Source organism: Lissotriton vulgaris, unplaced genomic scaffold (genome assembly GCF_964263255.1).
Source record: "Lissotriton vulgaris unplaced genomic scaffold, aLisVul1.2 SCAFFOLD_3506, whole genome shotgun sequence".
Taxonomy (NCBI): Eukaryota; Metazoa; Chordata; class Amphibia; order Caudata; family Salamandridae; genus Lissotriton; species Lissotriton vulgaris.
Genome location: NW_028249805.1, coordinates 168,339 through 192,899, shown reverse-complemented (window position 1 = coordinate 192,899; position 24,561 = coordinate 168,339). Strand labels below are relative to the sequence as shown.

Genomic DNA, 24,561 nt, shown 5'->3' with positions numbered 1-24,561 from the left:
AGCAACAAGAGGCATAGGAGAACTGAATATATCAAAAGATCTCCCACCACTATATGGAAAAGAAGTCTTGTAGATTCAATCCACAGTTACGAGGTTAGACCAGCAGATACGATTTTAAAACCAGAAGATATATAGACACATACTGTAGAAAAAGGTACAGGCAGAAGACCTTTTCCGCAGTTGCCCGGCGTTAACCGCCTTTATACCCACTCAAGTTACCAAACAAAGAGGCAGGCGCTGGAGACTGGAAGGCAGGAAACAGAAGTTTTATTCCGACGGAGCAGAACACATCAAATCAGACAACAGGATATCTTCTCGAGGTGCTCTAACCGCATCTCTGAGGCCTGGCCTCTTATACACATGTTTATGATCTTTATTACATGTCACACATTCTTGCAATGCTTTGAAGTATGAAAGGACATCCTCGGAATCCCCGCTTCAGGCCCGTTCCCACACATATTTACAGTTAGAGTCCCCACCCCGATCACAACAGGTGATGAGTATCGCACAGCTGGACATTCCGCCGATTCCCAGAATGTATGAGGTCGATCGGATCTCATGGGGTGGGGGCTTTGATTAGTTCAAGGATCCTTTGATGGGGGAGGCTTCCTACTGTACAGGAGGAAGGGGGCAATAACAGTATCCGCAGGGCCAGGTGGCGGCCTGGGAACGAGTGAGACAAACGGGCACAAAGGGAAGGGGGTGTTATCAAAGGATCCGGGACCATGAAAGGAATGGAGGGAGGTGTCGTGCTGGGTACAGGATGGGGTTCCGAGGCAGAGCTGCGTGGTAGAGGGGTTTATGACCCAAGACATGTGAGAGCGGGGGCTGTCAGCATGCGGGGGATGCTTTGCGAGGTCAGGAGAGAGAGAGAGAGAGAGAGAGAGACGCGCTGGCTATCAGCGAGGGGCAGGGAGGCCGTGGTGCTCAAAATGGTTGCCGCTTACGCGCACGAATGGGCTCAAAAAGGGCAAGATGGCGCCGATAATGTTGACGTTTGCGGCCTAACTTTTAACAGTCCTCCCTTTTCAACATATCTAGCCAACTTGCCTACTCAATGTCAATCTTCATCAAATTTCTAACCTCGGCATCATATAATGCTCCCATGCGTTCGTTTCCAAACTCCACAGTCTTAGGGCAAATACAATTTGTACATAATGAACATAGAGGTGGCAGGCATTGAATTCCTAAGCATAGACCACATATTGCTGCTACAGGAATCAGGATAATGGTAAACAGTCTCCAGCCCCAGTTCTTAACAGTGCTCCAGAACCATCCACCAAGTGACCATTCTTCCTGCTCCTGGTGAACTTCTGACGAGAGTCTGTGGAGATGCTCGATGGCTTTATATACTGAGGGTGAATTGTCCGGTATGTATGTACAGCAGCTGGACCCAATAATGCGGCATGCTCCACCACGGTCCGCAAGAACCACATCTAGCACAAGGCGGTTCTGGAGTGCCACCAAGCGGACCGCTTGAAGCTCGGCAGTGTTGTTAGCAAGAATACCAGCTGTGATGTTCATTGTTGTCTCAACTGCCTGAGTCAGATGTCGGATGGCACGGCTGTTTGCCATCGGGCCCCAGAGCGGAACAAGTCTCTTCATAGCATCGAGGAACTGTGCTCCTGTTGAGTCGGCGTGTTCAATGTCCTTGGCTCGTTTTTGTCTGTGATGATTCGCTGGAGCCACATACGTCGGAGGAAGGATGAAGGAGATGAAACAAGTGCCCCCCCCAGCCTTTGGGGAGCCAGGTGTAAGCCTTTGTGCCACAAACGAAATACATATTTGGAGAGGATACATAGGAAGGTGGATCGGTGGAGTCCAAAGTTCTGGTGAAACGGCAGGCGCTGCGGCCTACCAGCTGTGTCCCAAGCCCTTCTATGCACATGTGGCCTGTGACGTTGATGACTGACAGGGCCACAGTCAGAGTGGCAGCCGTTCGTTTCCACAGGTAAGAGAAGGTGGGTCTGGTTGGATTGTTGAACCCCTGCATTTCAATTCGTTCTTTAGCAGGGATGTCCATGTGGATTGAGTCGTTGGAGGTCTGCGGGCAGAAGTGTGTCTTTGTTTGGTTTCGCCAGACCCCATGATAGAAGTGTGTCATGGTTTTGCCGGAGGTGGCATTGTCTTTATAGCTTTCTTGTAGGAGGATCAGCCAAGCAAGGCAGGAGCCGTGAACTGAGAAGGGTGAAGGGATGAAAGGTATCGAGTGTCCAGTGGCGTGGGGTAGCAACCCACAGATCCAACAGTTGGTGGCGTTGGTGGCAAGATTGTGCTGGTGCAGCAACTGCACAAAGGAGTTATTCCAAAACTCCTTTCGCCTCTCTCTGAGTTGAGGAGAGAGCGAAATCAGATAATGTTCCTTCATGGTGGTAGGCTGAGCAGTGGTCAGGAATGTTTCATGAGCAGGTGCATTTTCTTCCACAATCCAGAGTGTGGTCATGAGGAGAAAGCAGAAAAGGATTGTGATGAAAAGTGCAATTGTCTTTGAGCTGTGCAGTCTGTCTGTTTTTGGGTTTCTGTAGTGGGTATTTCCTGTTGCTTCCATCATCTTCTTATTTGGCGCTTCCATCATCTTCTTATTTGGCGCTTCCATCATCTTCAAGGTGCTCGGTAGCGGGCAGAACCACAGACTTCGTTTAGCTTCTCTCCAGGTGACCCTTGGTGGTGTTTAGGTCACCGTTCTGAGATTTAACTTAGTCCGTGGTCTACTTAGCCGAAGCTCCCTCCTTTCGACGCAGGAAATACCCTTCTCTGGATGGCACAGTGGGATCAGAGAATTTTGAAAGTTCAAGTGCTTCGGTATCAGGATAGCAGGTTAGTGACGGTCGGTCCTTGTTCAGGAGCTCTTCTTGGTTGTCGATGCTTTCTGTTGTGGCCAAAGTCGAGGAGATCCTCTTGCAGTGGTGTGCGTGCAGCCAGTGCCGTTTACCCTCCACACGAAGAGCCGTCCGGGTGGTGAGCAATACTTGCCAGGGGCCCGTCCACCGGGGTTCCAGACACTTCGCCTGCTGAAAATTCCGGATCAAAACATATTCCCCCGGTTGGATGTCGTGACCCGGACCCCTGGAAGCATCGGGGATGGCCTGCTGCACCTGCTGAGGAATGACAGACAGAGTTTCAGTCAATTTATACAGAAAATCAGACATTAGGACGTCTGGGACGTCATGAATGGAAGTCGGTTTTGGTGCAGACCAGACGCTCATGGGTCGGCCGAAAACGACCTCGTAAGGTGTCAAGTGGTGCTTGGTGGGGGTGGAACGCATCGATAGCAATGCCAGGGGGAGAGCGTCTGGCCATTTCAGTCCTGTGGTAGCTACTATCTTGGCTAGTTTAAGCTTTAGTGTGGCATTGTGTCGCTCGACCAGTCCAGCAGATTGGGGGTGGAAAACTGCGTGGAACTTCTGCTTGATGCCCAGCCCCTTTATGATGAGCTGGATGACTTCGGCTATGAAGTGGGGGCCATTGTCGCCTCCATAAAATTCGACAAAGGCCGTAGCGAGGGAAGAATTCCTTTAATAGTACTTTTGCAGTGGCCATGGCGGTGTTGTCACGGGTTGGGTATGCCTCCACCCACTTGCTAAATGCACACACCACAACAAGTACGTATTTCAGGCCTTGGCATCTGTCTAGCTGAATATAGTCCATCTGCAGGACCTCAAACGGGTGATTTGGGACCCCAAACCCTCCCCGGGGTACTACAGTTCCTTTCCCGGGGTTGTGTTGCAGGCATATCAAGCATTGTTGGACCAGACGTTTGGCGGAGTCTGTGATTTTATCATTGTGCCAAACTCTGGAGACAAGTTCAATCATGGAGGCTGATCCTATGTGGGCGGGGGAGTGTGCCATAGTCAGTATGGGAATCAGGTAGGAGTCAGGTAGCAACCATTTGTTTGTGTCCTTTGTCCGCCAGCAGCCTTCGTCGTCTTTTAATCCCACCCGTGCCCATTCAGTCAGTTTGTGTTGTGTGCTAGCCATTTGAATGTCTCTAATAGTGTCCCTAGCGTCAGTCCATTTTTCTGCTTGTGACCTGGTCACGTACATACGTGTTGTCGTCCTATTTTCAGCTGTCGTTCGAGCAGTGATGTCGGCTAGTGCATTTCCCTGTCCAATAATGTCTGTCACCTTCTTGTGTGCCTGGCATTTGATGACCGCAAGCCTGTTGGGTAGAAGGACAGCTTCGATCAAGGCGGAGACTAGATCTCCATGCAAGATGGGTGTGCCGTGTGAGGTCAAGAATCCCCTTTCCCTCCAAAGGAGCCCAAAATGGTGAACCACCCCGAAGGCGTACTGGCTGTCGGTGTAAATGTTCTCTGTGGTTCCTGCTGCTAGGATGCAGGCTCGTGTGAGGGCAATCAGTTCCGCTGCCTGGGCAGATCGTTGCGTGATGCGGGCTGTCTCGACTACAGTTCGAGCCGTGGTGACTGCATAGGCAGCTGAAGTGGTGCCATCGGGGAGTTTGATGCAAGAACCGTCCACCCACAGCTCTCCGTCAGGGTCAGGAAGAGCCGTGTCTCTGAGGTCAACCCTACTTCTAGTCTGTTCGTCCGTAAGAGTCACACAGTCATGTACAGGGGGCACATTGGGATCGTTCTCTGGTAAGGGTAACAGAGTTGCCGGGTTCAGTGTGGTGCATCTTTTCAGGGTGATATGGGGCGCAAGCAAAGTCAGCTCGTATCCAGTCAGTCGTGCACTCGTCAGGTGTTGCGTCTTGGTTTGGTTCAGGAGGGTGTCAACTGCATGGGGTACCAGTACTGTGAGGGGATTCGAGAGTACGATCCCTTCACTCTGTCGGATAGAGATAGCAGCGGCAGCTACAGCTCAAAGGCAGGCAGGCAAGGCTCTGGCTACAGGGTCAAGAGTGGCAGAGAAGTAAGCGCACGGTCGTTGCTTTGGGCCAATGGACTGGGTCAGGACAGATAAAGCGCACCCCTCCCTTTCGTGAGTGTAAAGGGAGAAGGGCTTTGTGTAATCAGGGGTACCTAGGACAGGGGCCGAGCAGATGGCATCTCGTAGTTCCGTGAAGGAGGTTTGGCACTCAGGGGTTCAAGGGAGTGGGAAGGGGACATCTTTAGCTAGCAGAGAAAGCAGCGGTTTCACAATGAGGCTAAAGTTTGGTAACCACTGTCGGCAGAAGGAGGTAAGGCCTAGTAGGGAGCGAACCTGTTTCTGAGTCTTAGGGACAGGGATTTCGAGAATGGTTTGGATCCGGTCGAGAGTGAGTTTCCTTCCGTCTTTGGACAAAAGGTGGCCTAAGTAAGTGACCTGGGGTTGGCAGAATTGCAACTTCTTCTTGGAGACCTTGTGGCCATTTTCCGCAAGGAAGTGTAGGAGTTGAATGGTGGCTGTGACTGCTAGCGGAGTGGTGTCGGCCGCCAAAAGGATATCATCGACGTATTGCATCAACACCACTCCATCGGGTAACTGGACTTGATCCAGTTGTCTCTTGAGGGCCTGACTGTAGATGCTAGGGCTTTCTGTGTAGCCCTGGGGTGCTCGGCAGAACCTATATGAGCGGGCTTTTAGGGTGAAGCCGAAGAGATATCGGCTGTCTGGGTGGATGGGGATGGAAAAGAATGCGTTTTTGAGGTCAATGACAGTGAAGGTGGTGGCAGTAGAAGGAATCAAAGTCAGGATGGTGGTGATATCTGAGACCACGGGGTACTGGGGTACAACCACTTTGTTGATCTCTCGAAGGTCAATGATAAAGCGGTATGCTTTCTCATCTCCCTCTCCTTGTTTCTTGATGATGGGCAAGATAGGGCTGTTGCAAACGTTGCTAACCACTTCCTCTACCACTCCTGCGTCTATCAGTGACTGAATAATCTTTACCAATGCCTTCTCGCCCTCGGGAGATATCCGATATTGTGGAAGTTTTGGGAGTGTTGCGTCTGGTCGGACAGTAATGTGTACTGGGTCAATCATCATGCGTCCTACGTCCGAATCTGTCTTGGCCCACAGATACGGAGGCAGGGTGTCAAGCAGGGATGTGTCAGCGTCAGTGATGGAAAACATGCGTCGGGGAGGGCAATGTCTAAGCAGAACGGGGTTGTCGTAAAGGAAAACTCGAACTCCGTCTTGAGAACATCTAATTGTAAGCATGAGCGGATTTTGCGGATTGGCAATCCGCGAATTTTGCGGATTTGCGGATTCGCAATCCGCAAAATCCGCGAATTCCCGCGAATTTGCGGATTTTTTTTTTTTTGTGTTCGCCCGTGTTTCTGCCAGTTCGCGAGGGTTTTTACAATTTCGCAATTTGCGAACTTACCTGTCGGGTCGCAAGTTTTGCGAACTTGTTGTTTCTACGTGTCCAGCCTGTTTGGGACACTCTTCTTCATCACTGCCACTCTCTGTCACCACTGCCACTCTCTGACTACTCATGCCACCCTCTGGCCCACCCATGCCACCCTCTGTTTCATCACTACACCCTCTGGTTGTCCAGTGTACATTATTTTCGGCAAAGCAAAGCACACCTTCCCTGCCTCAAGTGACCTGAATTAATTTGGGGCTGATTAATGTGTCACAGAATATTTTTTTAACTGGCACCTGCTTCCTTAGTGCGCCCTGATTAGTGATCTTTTGCACTTGCTAAGTGCTTTCATTGTTGCAAAATTAGTTACAACACCTGCCCTGCCCCAACTGACAATAATGAATTAGGGGCTGATTAATGGATTTTAACTTCCAGCCTGGCTCCTGCTTGTCTCCCTTAGCTGTAATTCAGGACCTTTGTGGCATATGTGTAACTATTCTGAGGTTCAGAGCAGGGTCACATAATAGTTTCAACTGGCAACTGAACTCTGGAGGGGCCCCTCAGGAAGCACTACAGGAAATGGCTACTAATGATGTGCCTGAACTTTTGAACCTGGTAAGTAGTTACAGTTTTGCCAAGATCGTATTTCTGCAATTTTGCACTTATTCGCGGGGCGCGAACTCACGCGAACAGTGCGAGCAGTGCGAGCAAAATCCGCTGCTCGCGGATTTGCGGATTTTGCTGGAAATTCGCAAATCTCGCGGATTGCGGATTTCCCGAAAATCCGCAAAATCCGCGAGCGGAACGGATTTTCCGCCCACGCCTATCTAATTGTCGCTCGGAAGTGTTTCAATAAGTCAAGTCCCATAATGGCGTCAGGGCTATTGGAGGAAAGTAAAAACGTGGTGTCAGTGGTGTTGTTTTCTAAGTCGAAGAGGATCGGAGCGGACAAAGGGTTAGTGGAGGGCGTTCCATCGAAACCTGTCGATGTTATAAGTGAGCCAGACAAGGGTGCCCTTGGAATCAGTCGTTTAGATAACGCACTACGTGTTGCACCAGTGTCTACCAGAAATGGAGACTTTGTACCCAAGACCTTAGCAGTGACATAAGGGCCTTGCTGGTCAACATAGAGCTCGACTGGATCCCTCCCTTGCCCTTGGCAGTCCTATGCAAAGTCGTGGGCATCATCGTAGTCAGATTGCTGGCATTGGTTCTGTCTGGGTCGATCAAATGTATTTGGTCTGACTGATCTGTCGTTAGTCGTGTCATTTGGGGGCCCTCGCTGCTGTTCTCTATTTCTCGGTCCACTTGCTATGTCCTTGGGGTCTTTGTTTCTGATTATTTCCAAAAGAACCGGGCATTGGGATTTCCAATGGCCAGTCCCTTTACAGAAAGCACACTGGTCCTCTCTAATGTGTGTACGTCCAATGCGGGGAGTCAAAGTGCGGTCCTTGGGAGGTGCAGTCTTAGGGACATTCGTCTGATAGTTTCCCCTGTATTGGTCTCGTCCTATAGTCACCCCTTGCAGTTGTGCAATCATCACCCTCTCTTTCAAGTCTTTCTTCTTTTTCTCTGTTGCTCTATCGTTTTCATTTTTCTGATGTTCATAATATTGGGCCATCTGGAGGATAGCCGCAGGTTTGGAGGCTGCCCAACTACTCTCGCTGGCCTGTAGTTTCTGGGAGACCTCTGGTGTCAAACCCTTAACGTAATTCTGGACAAACAGATGGTGTCCGGTTGCAGTGGTCATGTCCTGGCCGCTGTAATCGGAGAACACCGCTTCAAACCGGGAGAAGTAATCCGATACATCCTCCTGGGGTTTCTGGCGACAGGCCGTTACTATCAACCAGTCCACTTTCTTTTCTGGAATCAGGGTTTTTAATTTCTGTACGATTTTGTCTGGGAGGTCTAAAATGGATTTCAAAGGCTTTTGTCCAGGTTCTCGTTGTTTATCAATGCCATCGAGTTGTGACCAGGTATGTCCAAACAGCTCAAGGTGGTCGACTTTCCGGATTTGCTTCCACACATCAGCTGGTAGACATAACCCGAAGAACAAGTCGATGTCAGCCAGGGTCATAATCGTTGAACCTAGGGCTGTACCTAATTCAATATAGAAGGCAGTGGGGTTTTTACGTAGGTCAGGCAGAGATTTCCGGAATGTCAGAATCTCTTGCCGGTCCCATGGCTGGTAGACCCAGTTGTACACTACCCTTCCTTTTGCATCTTTGTGGTTAGCATCATCTTTAGTCCCTTCACCTCGTGGAGGAACCCAGTAAGGGGCAGCTTCTCGTATCGGCATCATGGCGTTAGATCGCTCAGTTTGTGGTTCAGTTGCTACGGATGTCGTGGGTTTAGCTCCCGATCCTTGTTCAGTGAGGTGGCGGAAAACCTCAAGCGTTCGCATAAGGAGGTCCGTCACATCACACTCGCCCTCATCCCCGATATCGACCTTCCGGTATAGAGTCGTTAGGCTCTCGGGACCTTTGTCTCGATATCGGTCCTCGTATGCTTTCAAGGCATGATAACACAGTCGAACGGTAAAATGTCGTCTGTGACTTCCTGTATACGAGTTAAACATATCCGTGATATACTCTTCATCTTCCTTTCTATCTACCAATGTCCTTGCTATCTTGTCAATCCCTGCTCGCTCATCTTTGCTTAATCTGTTTGTTCTTGCAGAACCAGCCCTTCGGGTCTCAGGGTCGCCTAACGTTGTCGTTTGTGTAGTATCTAATACAAGGAGTTCGGCCGGCACAGAGGCCATGGGGGCCGAAGCGGTGGCGCTACTCTCGTTTGTGCCTGGGGATGGTGGGTGCCGTGCTAAGGGTTGGGAAGGGGCATATGGAGGGGGCATGTAGATGATCGGAGGACCTAACAACAGATCATCGTTGGCTCGCTGTTTCGAGGGTAATTCAGGGTAGAGCGTGGAGGGCGTTCTAACCGGACACTGGTTTGATGTTTCTATCTCTGGTTTCTGATTGGCTTCCTCTCTTTCCTTGATCTCTTCTTCTAGTTTCTTAGCAGCTAGGTGGGCTGCCTTTCGCAGCTCTTTTCCCAACCTACTCTCATTTCTCTTCTTACGCTGTTCGGTTTCTTTGCGCCACATGCCGAAACAATCAAGCATAGTGGGCGTTGTCTTGTTTTTACCAAGGGCTGTTTCTAGCGTGCTCATTTTATCATCATCGAAGGATCCTATCAGTGGCCACTGACTTTCTCGATCCTTTTTCGTATATTTATGCCACAGCTTGCTATAAGCTATAGCGATCAATCCATGCTTCATGAACATGTCCTTATTAGGGGTGCCTTCCAGTGGAGCCGGATGGTTCATCTCTAATAAGCGGTCCGGGCTAAACAGGCTACCAATCAGTGGGGAGAAGACAGGCATGACGGATTACAATGGGGACAAAAGTCAGCACTACCTATCTTATCACTGTGTGCAAAGACTAGACAGAATATTTCTATTCTACGTTGTTTGCAGGCAGTGAATACCTCATGAACCAATATCGAACAGTCAATGTTCGGTCAATCAAACAATCAGTGGGGAGAATAAGTAGGCCCGCAAAGATCTGCGTTACCTACCCTTTCACTATCTGCAAAGAGGGAACCTGTTCTTTCCTGTTTGCAGACAGAGAATCTCCAGAAAACAATCCGCGAACAGTAGTTCGGGTTCAAACAATTAATCAGTGGGGGAGAAGGAAATCTCCAGAGAACAATCCACGAACCATAGTTCGGGTTCAAACAATCAATCAGTGGGGGAGAAAGATAGGCACGACGGATTACAAATGGGGACAAAAGTCTGCGTTACCTATCCTTCACTGCTTGCAAAGAGAGAGCCTGTTGTTTCTCCGTTTGCAGACAGCGAATCTCCAAACAAATCAACAAAGAGTAATACTAGTATTTTCCAAACAATCAAACAATCATTTCGCAATTCGTCGTGTTTACACAACCCCACCCGGACCGCATGGACAGTTTCTTGTCTTCCGAATCCAGCGCCCGATCGTCCCCTATTCTTCGTAGTCCTCGCGGCACTCCTGATGGTTCCCGGTCAGGACCGTAGATCACTCGAGAGAGGTCTGTTCGGAACCAGTGAAGTTCGGATGATCGGCTGTCAGACGAGGGTCTATCGGACAGGTGCACTCCCGATCGTTGCAGTCGTTCACTCTGTCGTCAGGACCTCTCCCACTGGATCCACGAGTCGCTGATGGGCCTCACGTTTGGGACCCCAATTGTAGAAAAAGGTACAGGCAGAAGACCTTTTCTGCAGTTGCCCGGCGTTAACTGCCTCTATACCCACTCAAGTTACCAAACAAAGAGGCAGGCGCTGGAGACTGGAAGGCAGGAAACAGAAGTTTTATTCCGACGGAGCAGAACACATCAAATCAGACAACAGTGTATCTTCTCGAGGTGCTCTAACCGCATCTCTGAGGCCTGGCCTCTTATACACATGTTTATGATCTTTATTACATGTCACACATTCTTGCAATGCTTTGAAGTATGAAAGGACATCCTCGGAATCCCCGCTTCAGGCCCGTTCCCACACATATTTACAGTTAGAGTCCCCACCCCGATCACAACAGGTGATGAGTATCGCACAGCTGGACATTCCGCCGATTCCCGGAATGTATGAGGTCGATCGGATCTCATGGGGTGGGGGCTTTGATTAGTTCAAGGATCCTTTGATGGGGGAGGCTTCCTACTGTACAGGAGGAAGGGGGCAATAACAGTATCCGCAGGGCCAGGTGGCGGCCTGGGAACGAGTGAGACAAACGGGCACAAAGGGAAGGGGGGTGTTATCAAAGGATCCAGGACCATGAAAGGAATGGAGGGAGGTGTTGCACTGGGAACAGGATGGGGTTCCGAGGCAGAGCTGCGTGGTAGAGGGGTTTATGACCCAAGACATGTGAGAGCGGGGGCTATCAGCGTGCGGGGGATGCTTTGCGAGGTCAGGAGAGAGAGAGAGAGAGAGCGACGCGCTGGCTATCAGCGAGGGGCAGGGAGGCCGTGGTGCTCAAAATGGTTGCCGCTTACGCGCACGAATGGGCTCAAAAAGGGCAAGATGGCGCCGATAATGTTGACGTTTGCGGCCTAACTTTTAACAATACCCATAATTGCATTTCTGAAACTTTAGTTACATATAAGTCAGTCTCAAACAACATACTTATTTACACATTTTATCGAAAACTCTTAGATCCACAAATGGATAAAGTGATAAAGATGAATGCTCAAAGAAGGTGCTTGTATGGATAATGAGTAGAAAAAGCAAAAGAAAACAGGGGGGATCCTTCAGACCTTTTTACAAATCATTAATGTACATGGAAGCCTGTCGGGTATACAATTCCTAGTACCATATATCACATCTAGAAGTGGTCCAGTTATTAAGTTACTATTGCCACTCTGCACATATATCCAAAAGCTCAGGCTTAATAAAAGAGCGTTGATGTTTCGACCCAACACCTGGGGAGGGAAAGGAGTCACTGAATGCTTCAAATCGGGGGCTTCATCAGGACTAGGAAGGTGAAGGAGGGACCTGGATGTCAAAGTCATCCAACTGAAAAAATAGACCAGGATAATTCCATGAGGCAGAAGGGCCCAAAGGCTCCACTCTAATGGGTGAACAATCTTTCCCTTTTTCTTGGATGAAGGGGCCAAATGCAGCACTTTCTTTCCAGCAGTTGGTAGAACCTCAACTATCACAGGGTTTCCAGTAGTAGTCAGCCCTTGCACAGCTTCTCCTTGCTCAAGGGCAACGTCCACATCTTGCGCCCTCCCCCTCAGATTTCTTCCTTTATGGCGGGCTAAATATGTCAGTTTTAGCCCCCAAGCCCAGTTTGTGTCCAACACTTTAGAACTAGTTTAGGCCAAACCGTGGAGGTCAGAAATGATACAATATATAATTTATTGGCACTTACGAGAAACCTTTGAGTGAGCCAGACAAATGTTACAATATGTTTTTTTTTGCTTTCCCATACTTGCAGCTGAATTACAGATGAAAGAGGGGGCCCAGCCTCTTCCAGACTGATGGGTGCAGATGAGCTTGCTCTTGGTCCATTCTTGTTCCAGGCTCAGCCCGGTGCGTTGAAGCTATATCAGCGGGTGTGGCTACCTCCTCCCCGGCATCGGGAATGGTGCCTCCGAGCCAGAGTTATCCTGGGACTTGAAGACCTTTGCAACTAAGCGTAGAGTGTCCCAACGCAGCAGGAAGCTTACTGCGGTATGAAGCTGTATCAGGGGATGTGGCCACCTCCTCACCTGTGTTGGGGATGGCACCTCTATGTCTGAGTTAGCCTAGAATTTCAAGTATCTCTGAAATGAAGTGCAGAGTGTCTCAGGGCAGCGTGAAGCATACCACACTTGAAATTTCTATCAGGGGGTGTGACCGTCTCTTCCCCTGCATCATGAATGGTCCCTAAGGGTGTGAATTATCCTGGGACTCAAAGTCCCTCTGAAACAAAGTGCAGAATGTCACCTAATTCAACTCTACTGTAGGCATTCCAGTGAGTAATCAAAGCCATCTACGTCAGCAGAGGACACCTCCACACCATTTGCTGGAAAAACAAGATGTCTGCCTCCCGAGCCTAGCCCTACTCTCCCATGCTCAGCTCTAAGTGATGATGGGAAAAAAGTGAATCTTGGATAGGTAAATCAATACCACAACAAATGGAAGACAGGCTATTGCCTATCTACTTCTAGTGGACTCAATGTGGCCTACCCCTGGACTAGAAATCTAAAGGGGTGCAATATTTATAACAATGCCGGCTTGTGACTTGAATGGTGGATATGATGATGGGCACACCTTAACCATTTGTATTATTTGGGGGATCAATCATTAAGGGTACTCCAGCTAATTGACTGGGATTGGAGGTACTATATTGGCCCTTAGCTGATTAAATGCTAGCTTATGCTCCTCACAAACCAGATTTACCTAGACTCTTAATTATTGACATTTTTATTTCTCATTCGACCGACCTTCTCTTCTGCAAAGAAGTGGAACTTCATTGGTGCTGCTGCTCTACAGTTCATCCCAGCTCCCAAAATTGATAATGCCAGAACAATACAGTTGCACCATTTGTATATATAGTATCATTTTTCTTAACTATTATTAGCTAGTTTCTGGGTCACATGGCTGGGTGTAGTTGGCAGCTGGATTTTCAGAATTTCCCCTAGATAGCCACACATAATGGAAAGCTTAGTTTTGCCTGGAGGGGCCATCACTGACAGGATGGGTGGGCGAAGCTGAGCACAATCCTACTTAGACTTGAATAGACTGTGTCCTGTCTCCACACAGTGTTCAAGAGGCTAAGGTATTCCCCAAGTGCCAATCAAAGTTAAAGCAGCAAGCGAATAATGCACACAACTGCCTCACTTACATATTGTGTGAAAGAGCAGACTGCTCATCATAGCGTTTAAAAAAATAATTTTGCGACATGAGGGAAGCTTATCGGTTGTGTATAAAAATTATTTTCTGTAACTATCCGGAGGACGAGACAGGCATGTCCTCTGCATAATAGATGTAACACAAATCACATGAACATCTTGTCCTCCACAATGCAGAGGTTAAGGATGTACATTAGTTGTGCTTCTCATATAGCCCTACTCCCGCATGTATGTTACCTTGGTGAATTAACATCTACAAGCACGACTCTCAAAGGCGGGGAGACATTTTTGCAGGACCCTGCACTCACGCTACAATGTATTTATATATTTTTAAGCAAGCCTGCTCTGTTTAATTACAAGCTAAGAGACATGTTAATAATACTAGATGGTGCCATATGCAGGAGATGCTGTATTCCTCTTTCCCTGGAAGGTGTTTTACATTTTTTTTTATCACCAGCTCCTTATCCTATGTGGAGCCCTGCATGGAAAACATCTGACCTCCCTATCTGCATAAGGATATTACTAATTGATATTGGGGATGTGGATGCTACTGTTCTTGAATGTAACCCGTTGCATTTTATTTTAACAAATTGTATCTGTTTAATATCTGAGATTCTGATAATGTTTGTTGAAAAGAAATTAAAATCCAAGCATGCTGGCTAGCAATTATGCATGCTTCCAGAATCGATTTGCAGCAGTGGCCCCTCCATTAGGGCAGAGGAGAGCTACCCTCTGCCACCAACCTCAAATAAAACAATTAAGAAAACAGGTTTTAAACCCATTTTATATATTTTTTATTTTAATACCCGTGGGCCCGCCCCCAGGACTCTGACGAGTCTTGGGAGCGGGTCCAGGAGGATGACACTGCCAGTGGGGGAGTGGTGGACACTGTTACAGTCCAGCCGTCTAAAGCTCAGAGTCTGCCTGGGTGCACAACTAGGCAGCACTCAGGCCAAACCTGATGATGCTTCCAAGCTGCGTCAGCATTGGAAGCGGTTCAGTCTGGGATTCTGTGCCCAAAAGAATACTGGAAGAGCACAATGCGGCGGTCGGTGGTGGCGTTCAGGTACGTTATTTTATTTTTATTACTTTACACATCGCTATTAACTGCAATAAATTAGCATTCCAATAGATTAGTCGAATCCCTTCCCAATGCTTCTAGATGTATGGTGTCACCCTCATGGCTATTATGTTGACCGAATGGTAGTAATCTCCTTGGTTATTTTATGCCAATCCATATACATATCCCCCATATCTCAAAAAGTTGTTGAATGAGCTGTTGGATTATGGCACTTTGGACTCGCTTCTCAAACAATCACTCTCAGTGGCAACTTCCCAGCTCCTTCAAAACACTATTTGACAATGATTCTCTATAAAAAGGAAACTACTGAGAATTAGTTTTATCCACACAGTGCTTAACAAATACTGCCTCAATCACTGCCTGTCTGGAAAACAGGCATATGTATTCCACCCTGCTTTCTTATAACTCTCTTCCATGCATGGCTGAATGGCCTTTAATGTTAATCACTTACACATAGCTTGCTAGACAGAAATATTGAAGATTACCCCCATTATTCGTTCCTGTTACTTTTGCTAGCGATGCTAAGGCCAAATGCCAACCCACTGTTAAAATATAGTGATCCAGCACATTCCATTAGTCATTATTACCTTTTTACAATATTAGTTTTCTAGGTCCCAGCCCTCGCATATACACTCTTTTAAGAGTTAGTGCTTCATCTTTGTCATACAATTAGGTCTGATTCGTAGGTAACATGAATGTAGTATCATGAGACGCCGGTCACATACATCAGTAGAAATGGGAAATAAAGATAATATGGGAAGAAACTGGCAAAGGGAGAAAGAATGGATCAAAACGAGCACGGATAATGATATAGGAAGTATGGTTGGTGAAAGTAAGGGGCATGAAGTAGATATTCATAAACCCAAACATTTGGCAGCAGGCCTATAATAAAAAGCTGGGTGGCATTTAAAAATATATATATATATATATTTATATATATACATATAAATATATATATATATAAATATAAATATATATATATATATATATTTTTTTTTTAAGCACCGACTATTACAGAAGAATAATGTATCAATGATATTTTAACGCAACAAATATGTATAAATAAAACATCCTTCAAATGTTTTTCATAGTTACCAGTTGGAGGTTGTACGGTGACTGCTGATGGGATATAATGAGTAGACTGCAAACACTCCTTCGTAAAAACAATATCGTCAAGGGCTATGTCTCCTTTCTGAGAGCTTCCAACTTCGCCTTCAAAACAAACCTGGAAGTCCTCTTCCGCGTCACTGAGGAAAACCTCTTGCCTGTGCCAAAAATTTCCTTGGTCGCCATCACGTCTGAAAATGATACTCTTGTGGTTTGTTACAGTCACTCTGTAGACAGTTAAAGAGCCAATGCTCTGTCCAGACATGTGGTAATAAAAAATGATCTGCAACGAAATATTATGCTGTGTGAACTTATGACTGTACAGGAATTTGCCTGAAAACATTTCTTTGATTACTATTTTGAACCTATTTTAACATTTCTTTAAAAATTAACTTTTTATGAATACCCAACAAGAAATGTGAAAAATGCCAAGCCTAACAAATATATTTCAAGGATTTGTTCATCTAACAATAAAGTAAATCTGGGCTCACCTTTAACCAATGCAACATCTTATCTAAAATGAGAGACATGTAGTCTGCTTGTAATTGCTCTTCATAACAGTCTTCATTCCACTTATTTGCATAACACCTTCGACGTCAAATATTTTTGACTGTGGTCATCATTTCTCATTTCTCAGCAGAATCTCGTGTTCAGCAGCATTTATCATATGGTAGATGCTTGGGAATAGGGACCCTGGACTGACATATTTTGAAACAGCTATTTCTCCAAGATTCCATAATATAAGCAAATGTTAGAAATGGGGTTGCAAGTTAACTGGGGCAGGAGCCCTGATCAAGCTGCAACCACAATCCTAGTCAGGGTAAGAAGCAGGTAAAAACTTAATTAACCTGTGCTCACCCTCTGGTAGCTTGGCACAGAGCAGTCAGGCTAAACTTTAGAGGTAATGTGTAAAGTAATTGCGCAACACTTAAACAGTAAAACAGTGAAAACATTAAGCAAAACAATCCCACACCAGGTTAGAAAAAACAGAAAAATAGAGTTGACTTTTATAAATAAAACTAAAGCAAAAAGACAAGAATAAAAGAGAGTGAATTTTAAAGTTGTAAGGTAAAATAGCACCAAAAAGCACAAAGTTCCAACAAGGGATAACTGGTTGCGCCAGACCGTGACAAAGTCAGAAGTTCAAGCCGACCACGATGGAGCACAGGCTTGCTACATGGTCCCAGGTAGGTCTAAGCATGGGCGAATTTTGCGAATTCGCGATCCACGAATTTGCGGATTTGCGAATTCGCGATTCGCAAAATTCGCGAATTTGTGCGAATTTGCGGATGTTTGTTTTTTTGCGTGTTCGTGGGGTTTTTTGCGTGTTTGCGGGATTTTTTGCGTTTTCGCTGGGATTTGTGCGTCTTCGCGAGCCGCTTGCATAGCGAAGTTACCCATGCAGTCGTTTATGGGAGAGGGAGAGAGAGATAGATAGATAGATAGATAGATAGATAGATAGATAGATAGATAGATAGATAGATAGATAGATAGATAGATAGATAGATAGAAAGAGAGGGAAAGAGAGAGGGAGAGAGAGAACGAGAGAAAGAAAGAGAGGCTGGATCTCTGAAGGGCCAGATTCCTGAGTTGCCCCTACAGAACATACAGCTTTTTTATTTTTAGCAAAATGCATATGAAAATTGTGCTGTAAAGGTCTCTTTTCGTTTAACCCCTCCAGACAACTCAAAATGGGTGTATTTGCCATCCTCTCCCTTCTTCCTGTTTTTTATATCTGTAAGTGCTTCCTGATGAGGTTTAATTCCTTGGACAGGTGCCTCGTTGCCTACTTGTAACTATTCTCTGACCCTGCTTCAAGGGTCAGAGCAGGGTCAGAGAATAGTTGCAAGTAGGCAACGAGGCGCCAGGAAGCAATTAGCAGCAGGTGTCCAAGTTGAAGTTAATTTGTTTGTAACCCTTTTGTAAAAGGTTACAAAGAAATTAGGTTCAACTTTTGCACCTGCTGCTGTAACCCTTGCTTGGCTGAAAATTCGTCCCCGCTGATTCGCGGATTTTACCGCGATTTCGCGAGATTCGCGGATCGCAAAATCGCGGAAAATCCGCAAATTCGCCCGCAAAACGGATTTTACGCCCACCCTTAGGTAGGTCTGCTTAGCAAAGTTAACCCCTTCCATGAGTCATGACCACACCCGTTTTTATTGCTGTCCAGCACAGCAGAGAACTCTCTCAGGCAGCGATGTGGTTAAATAACAACAAAGGAATGACTACAATTTATGGCAAAAAACACATAAGGGCTAGTGTCTTGCACCAAAAAGAAAAAGGCAAAACCAAAGCGTGACAAAGGTGTACCGAAAAACCATAAAGGTTAATAAGAAAACCCTCACTCACCCCTAGTGGGTGACATGCTTCATCATCGGGTTCCACCGGGCGGGCCGAATGCCTACCCAGTGTGCTACAACACCTGAGACTGCAGTGGAGCTGGTTTTCTCATGAATAATGGTGAATTAGTGATAAGTGTGTTTAAAACAGAGTGTACTGTAGCCAATAATTAATTTTAATGAAGGCACAGCAAGCTCTCATTAAAATCAATTATGGACAAACATTTGGCCATTAGTTTGAGCCAACTGTGTCCAAATAGTGATCAACGGTCGACATGTTTCTGCTCAAGAAAGCCAAGTCGGCTGAGCTTTCATCCGGACCACAGAATAGTGTAAGAAGAACCCACTGGGCGGTGTACGCACACTAAGGCGTACCCAAAACTCAGTGGTAAAGGGGAAGTGATAATAAAATGATTAAAAAAGTCATAATTTTATACTGGACTTCCCTGGCATTTCCAGGTATCCGAACCAGTAGAGGAAGAAAAACGGGACACACAAGCAGACAAAACAACAGATGAATAAACATGCACCTATTGTTTTTTGCCATAAATTGCAGTCATTCCTTTGTTGTTATTTATCTTTGAATTGGGTTATAGGAGTGGCTCTTAAACCCTACCTCTCATGTTGTTTATAAGTATATTTGGCAGCGTGCAGCTGCAAGAAATTTCCTTTTTGGTTGTGTGCAGTCAATACCTCTAAATATGGAGGATATTGCCCTATCCTATTCGAGAGAGGATATAGATGCCCTGTTGGCAGATCCCTCGCTTTTTGCGGACCCACTAGTTGCTCATACTATATCCCAAACTACATACTGGGCAAAATCCCCTACTTCTATAGCTTGCCAAAGACTTATAAGACTAGGACTCCTCCCCCTGGACGCCATATAGTTTCGGGGATAGGCTCACTATTGGAGCCTCTCTCTAAATATTGCGATTTCTTTTTGAAACCTTTGATCCAACAGACGTGTACCTATATTAAAGATGCCAAGAGCCTGTTATCTTTACTCAATGATATTGTACTTGCAGAGGGCCCACTGTTTTTGGTATCTTTAGATATCGAAAGCCTCTACACGTGCATCCCTCAGGATGACAACATTAGGGTCATTAGGGACACACTTAACAACTCTGAGTGGATTTAGATGACTCCCCCTGAATTTGTGGTGGACTGTGCAACACTAACCCTCAAGCAGAATTTCTTCCAATCTCAAAACAAGATTTTCCTCCAAGCCACCGGTACATCGATGGGCAGTTTTTGCCCCCAGTGTGGCGGGGTATACGTTTTCGACTTTGAAAGCAAGTACATACTTCATGCGTCTAACCCATTCACATACAATGTATTCTTCTGGCGAAGATACATTGATGATGTGTTAGTCATCTGGAGTGGGTCAGAACTACAGTTACAGAACTTTCTGACCTGGATTAACACCTGTGATATACATCTTAAGTTCTCGAACAACTAGGATATGGATGAGATGGTCTTCCTGGACGTGACAATCACAAGGGTGGGTAATCAGTTAAAAACGAAAACTTAGGGGGCATGGCCAAGATGGTGACGGTGTAGGACGTGCCTCTCGTCCCCTCCGGCGCCGGGCCTTATATAGCCTTGTCCAGCATTGACCCCAGGAGCTCCTCTGGGCTATAGGTCGCTCTGGAGGGGAGACGATTGGACCTATAGTAGTGAGCAGAGGCGGCCACGGGGGGGTGCGCTCCGAGGCCCCTGCTTGGACCAGAGGGCGCCCGATCGGCTTGGCCCGGCCGCTGGTGGATGGGAGAAGGCACAGGGCGGTGTGAGCGCTCGGCCCACTGGCGGTGAGCCCTACTACGGGATAGAGAGGGAGAAGGCTGCAAGTGCGCAGATCGACCGGGGATCCGGTGGAGGAACGCTGTGTCAGGGTGGTGAGGCTTTGGGGCCCTGTGAGGGTCTCGTGCAAGGGGGTAATCCTACCTCACCACGACGCCATCTTTGGAGGGGTACACTGGTGGCACTTTTGGACCTGCTTCTATCTGCTGGGCCTGGCGGCTGGCCTGCCTGTGTCGCTAGCCCTGTTCTGGATCGGCTGGGGAGTGGGCCTGCGCTGCCTAGCACGCTGTTACCGGATAGCTGGAGAGTGGGGGACGCCTTGCATCGGGCCACGACTGCAGCCCCAAGATGGCTACCACACTTCGCAAGGGGAGACCGGGGAAAGACGGCGCCCCTAAGTCATCGCAGCAGCCAACCTCCCCGGGATACAGTAGCTCATCAAAGCAATCGGATGACGAGGCACCTGTCACTAAGGCATTTATGACAGAACTCTTCGCCTCCATTAAAGAGGATATTTCAGAATTGCGTGCGCAGTTGGCGTCTGACTTGAGGGAGGTGCGGAGAGATGTGGATGGCATCGGAGAGCGAGTGGCAACATTGGAGGACCATGACCTGAGTGTGGCGAACGATGTGCATCTGCTGCAACAAGACATCATCCGCCTCACCGAACACACCTTGGATTTGCAGACCCACACCGAAGATCTGGAAAATCGTTCCAGAAGAAACAACATCCGCATTCGGGCGGTGCCATGAGACGGTGAGGCGGGGGATCTGCGAGGCTATGTACAGGCCCTGTTCTTGCAATTCTTGGACGAGGAAGATGTGCGGGAAATAAGAATGGACAGAGTGCACAGAGTGGGGCTGCCCCCGCGGGGGGGGCCCCACCGGACATCCTCGTGTGTGTTCACGATTTTCAGGTAAAAGAGCGCATCCTGCGGAAGGCCAGGGCCATCTCATCCTTGCAGTTTAGGGACCACCGCCCGCAGCTCTACCAGGATCTCGCTGCCTCCACTCTTCGGAAGAGACAGGAGTTTCGCCCCGTGACCTCCTTTCTGCGGGATCGTGGAATCTCCTACTCCTGGGATCATCCCTTTGGTATTATATTTCGGTGGCAGAACAGGCTGGCACAGATTAGCTCCCTTCAGGTGGCAAAGGATCTCCTGGGCCTGGAAAATGTCGCACCTTCCCAGGAAGCTACCACATCACTCTCGAGGAGGCGTCATTGCTCGTCCTCATGGCACAGAGTGGGATCGTCTCCTGGACGTCGTCGGCCGGACCGAGCCGCTAGCTTGCAGGAAAGGGGAGATGCGGTGGCTTCGGTGGCCTCAGCAACAATAGCAGATAGCCAGCACGGCTCTGGAGCGGCCTGATCTTTATGTCACTAGGGTCTGGCGCCGGAGGGGCTGTGGCCGTATGGTACCGGGGCTTTGGTTGTACTTTTGGAGAAGACGCCTCGGACCGTGGCCCTGGGGGGCACCGTGTTGGTCCCCCTGCCCCGCTTCCAGTCCAGGAAGGACCTGTCGAACTATGGCCTACTGGAACTGTTTGAAGACTGGTTCAGGTTCAGTGACTTGAGTTTTTTCTTCTTCTTCTTCTTGTTGTTTCATTTTTTGTGGGGTGCGTTGGGGGGTGGGGGGCGAGAGGGGAGGGGGTTTGGGAAGGTCCATGGTGGTGACAAGGGTGCCAGGTGGTGTGTATGGCTGAGAGGTATATTGGACATGCGGAGGATGTGGGTGGAGGGGGCGTACCCTAGGATCAGGATGACCTGTTGTCCAACTGGTGGAGTAGGGTGGGGGGTTTGCGGGTAATTCATCTGCATTGCATGTGGAGGGGGAGTTTCGGCTTATGAGAGGGGGACCTCGTGAGCTGGTATTGGCGGGTGCTGCCATGGGGTGAGATTATGTGATGCCTGTTAGTATAGGGACCTGGAATGTCAAAGGGCTTAACTCGCCGCAGAAACGACAGAAAGTTTGGAAATATGTGACTGATCATCAGCTGGATGTGGTGGGTCTCCAGGAGACTCATCTAGCGCGCAAAGACGAGCTGCGCCTTAGACATAAGGCTTACCCTCTTATTTACAGGTCTTCTGCTACTACGAAACACAGAGGGGTGGCTCTCCTCTTCCGCGCAGCGCTGCACTTCCAGCCTGTGGAGGTGCGCAATGACAGGGATGGTCGCTGGTTGATGGTGAAGGGGGTTGTTCGGGGACGAATGTGTACCTTTGTGGTAGTTTATCTCCCTAATGCTGGTCAAAATAGGTTCCTACAGGACTTGCTGCAGAAGGTGGGGGGTTTCGCTGACGGGCACTTGCTCCTCATGGGGGACTTTAATTTGGTGTGGGATAAGGTTGCGGATAGCTCTCAGACACACAGGGCTGATACGGGTGTGTTTTCGGATGCAACACGGCAGATGGTGGGAGAAATGGGACTGATTGATGGATGGCGATTTTACCACCCTACTTCCCGAGATTACACATTCTTTTCCCATGTACACCACTCGTACTCCCGATTAGATTATGTTTTCCTTAGTCAGGCTCTTAGGGGCGATGTCCTAGATTCCACCATCCTTCCGCTTTCAATCTCCGACCACAGTTTGCTGGTGCTCACCCTTTGTTGGACGTCGTCCGGTAACGGTCAACGGAAATGGTACTTCCCGGCCTCGATGGTCAGGGACGATGCTTCGAATAGGGCACTGCGCAAGGCCATTAGGGAGTTTTTTGACCTCAACCCCACGACGGATACATCGGTAGCTAATACTTGGGACGCCCTTAAGGCGTCCGTCAGGGGTACGTGTATAAGCCTTAATGCCAATCTTAATAGGCTGCGGCGGAAAGACCGGGAGGCCCTGGAGGCTGAGTTGGCCAAACTCGAGCAGGTGCACAAGCTCAACGCATCGAGGGCGACCCTTCGTCCACTTACGGCGGTTCGCGGGAAACTGAGAGCCCACTACAATAATAGGGCTGAACTTACGATGTTGAGGCTGGGGCGACAGTCCTACTCCTCTGGGAATAAGGTGGGTAGACACCTGGCCCGTCAACTGCGTGACAAGAAGGAGCGTGAATATATCGGTGGAATTGAGGATGACGCGGGCGTGCTACAGCATAGGGACGAATTGAAGGCGAGCCTCTTTGGCCGCTTTTATGCGGACCTTTACACTGGGGACGGTCTCGATAAGGAAGCACAGAGGGAGTGCCTGCGGAGCCTACCGCTCCCCCAGGTATCGAAGGAGTGGAATGAGCTGTTGGAGGCTCCGGTCACCAGGGAAGAGGTACTTGAGGTCATCAAAAATTTGAAACTACACAAAGCGACCGGGCCGGACGGCTATACAGCCGTCTTTTACAAGACATACGCCACCGAACTTTGCGACTTCTTGGTGTCCCTCTTTAATGATATGGCCACATCTGGTTCCTCGGCCGGAACTTTGGCGAAGGCGGTAATTACGGTCTTGCCAAAGCTAGGGAAGGATCCTACCAAGTGCGCCTCCTTCCGCCCAATAGCGCTCCTTAATATAGACGCCAAGCTATATTCAGCGATCCTGGCACGCAGGTTACAGGACCTGATGCCGGCAATTATTCATCCTGACCAGTCCGGATTCATTAAGGGGCGCCAGACTCACGATAACACACATAGGGTGGTGCACCTCATTGAAAAGGCGGACAGGTTCCGCATCCCGGCTCTCCTTGTTGGGTTGGATGCCGAAAAGGCCTTTGATCGTGTGGACTGGGGCTTCCTGTTCAACACAATGTCGGCATTTGGCTTTTCGGATAAATTTCTTACTATGGTAAGGGCCAATTTTTGCAATCCCAGGTCACGGGTGACAGTGAATGGACACCTCTCAGCGTTCTTTCCACACTCCAGGGGTACCAGGCAGGGGTGCCCTCTCTCACCTCTCCTATTCGCGCTGAGCTTTGAACCGTTGGCAGTGGCGGTGCGGGGCATTCCTTTCACGGGAGAACAGCATAAGATTACGCTATTCGCGGATGACATTTTGTTTTCGGTTGCGGACCCGGAACACTCATTACCCTGCATCGGGGAGGCCCTCTTGCAATTTGAGGCGGTGGCCGGTTTCAAGGTCAACTATAATAAGTCATACATCCTGAATCTCACCCTATCACAGGCAGAGGTGGAGCGGGTTCGTCCATTGTTGCCCTTAGCATGGGCCGCTAGTTCGATAGTTTACTTGGGGGTCCATTTGACCTCAACGGTGGGCGGTCTGTTCTCGGCGAAATTCCCCCCTCTCTTGGCGAAAACGCGAGATGAATTAGATAGATGGAAACCTAAATTCCTGTCCTGGTTGGGCAGAATCCATTCTGTAAAGATGGTTCTCCTTCCCAAATATTTATATTTGTTCCAGGCACTGCCCATTCCACTGGATAGCGATTACTTTCGCCGCCTCAGGACTCAGATATTGCGTTTTATATGGCAGGGGGGACGGGCTCGTCTTCCCTTTACGGTCTTGCGTCGACCAAAGTCTGAGGGAGGAGTAGGACTCCCGGACTTGCAGCTCTATTATAAAGTGGCACAACTGAGGGTGTTAGTGGAGTGGTCGCAGCAAGCATCGGAGAAGCACTGGCTTCACATGGACCGGAGCGTATCTGGTAGATCAGTATG

At 48.3% G+C, this 24,561-nt stretch overlaps 1 protein-coding gene across 1 annotated transcript in view; it reads right to left on the bottom strand.

Annotated features, from left to right (window-relative positions):
- Positions 1-15,800: 15,800 nt before the first annotated feature.
- Positions 15,801-24,561, bottom strand: part of LOC147663481 (MAM and LDL-receptor class A domain-containing protein 1-like) — a gene marked incomplete at both ends in the record, with an annotated part of 140,919 nt that continues 132,158 nt past the window's right edge. Inside the window, one exon of the mRNA XM_086950418.1 lies at positions 15,801-16,095. Within this exon, the coding sequence (XP_086806544.1) occupies positions 15,801-16,095 (295 nt within the window). The remainder of the gene's footprint in view (positions 16,096-24,561) is intronic.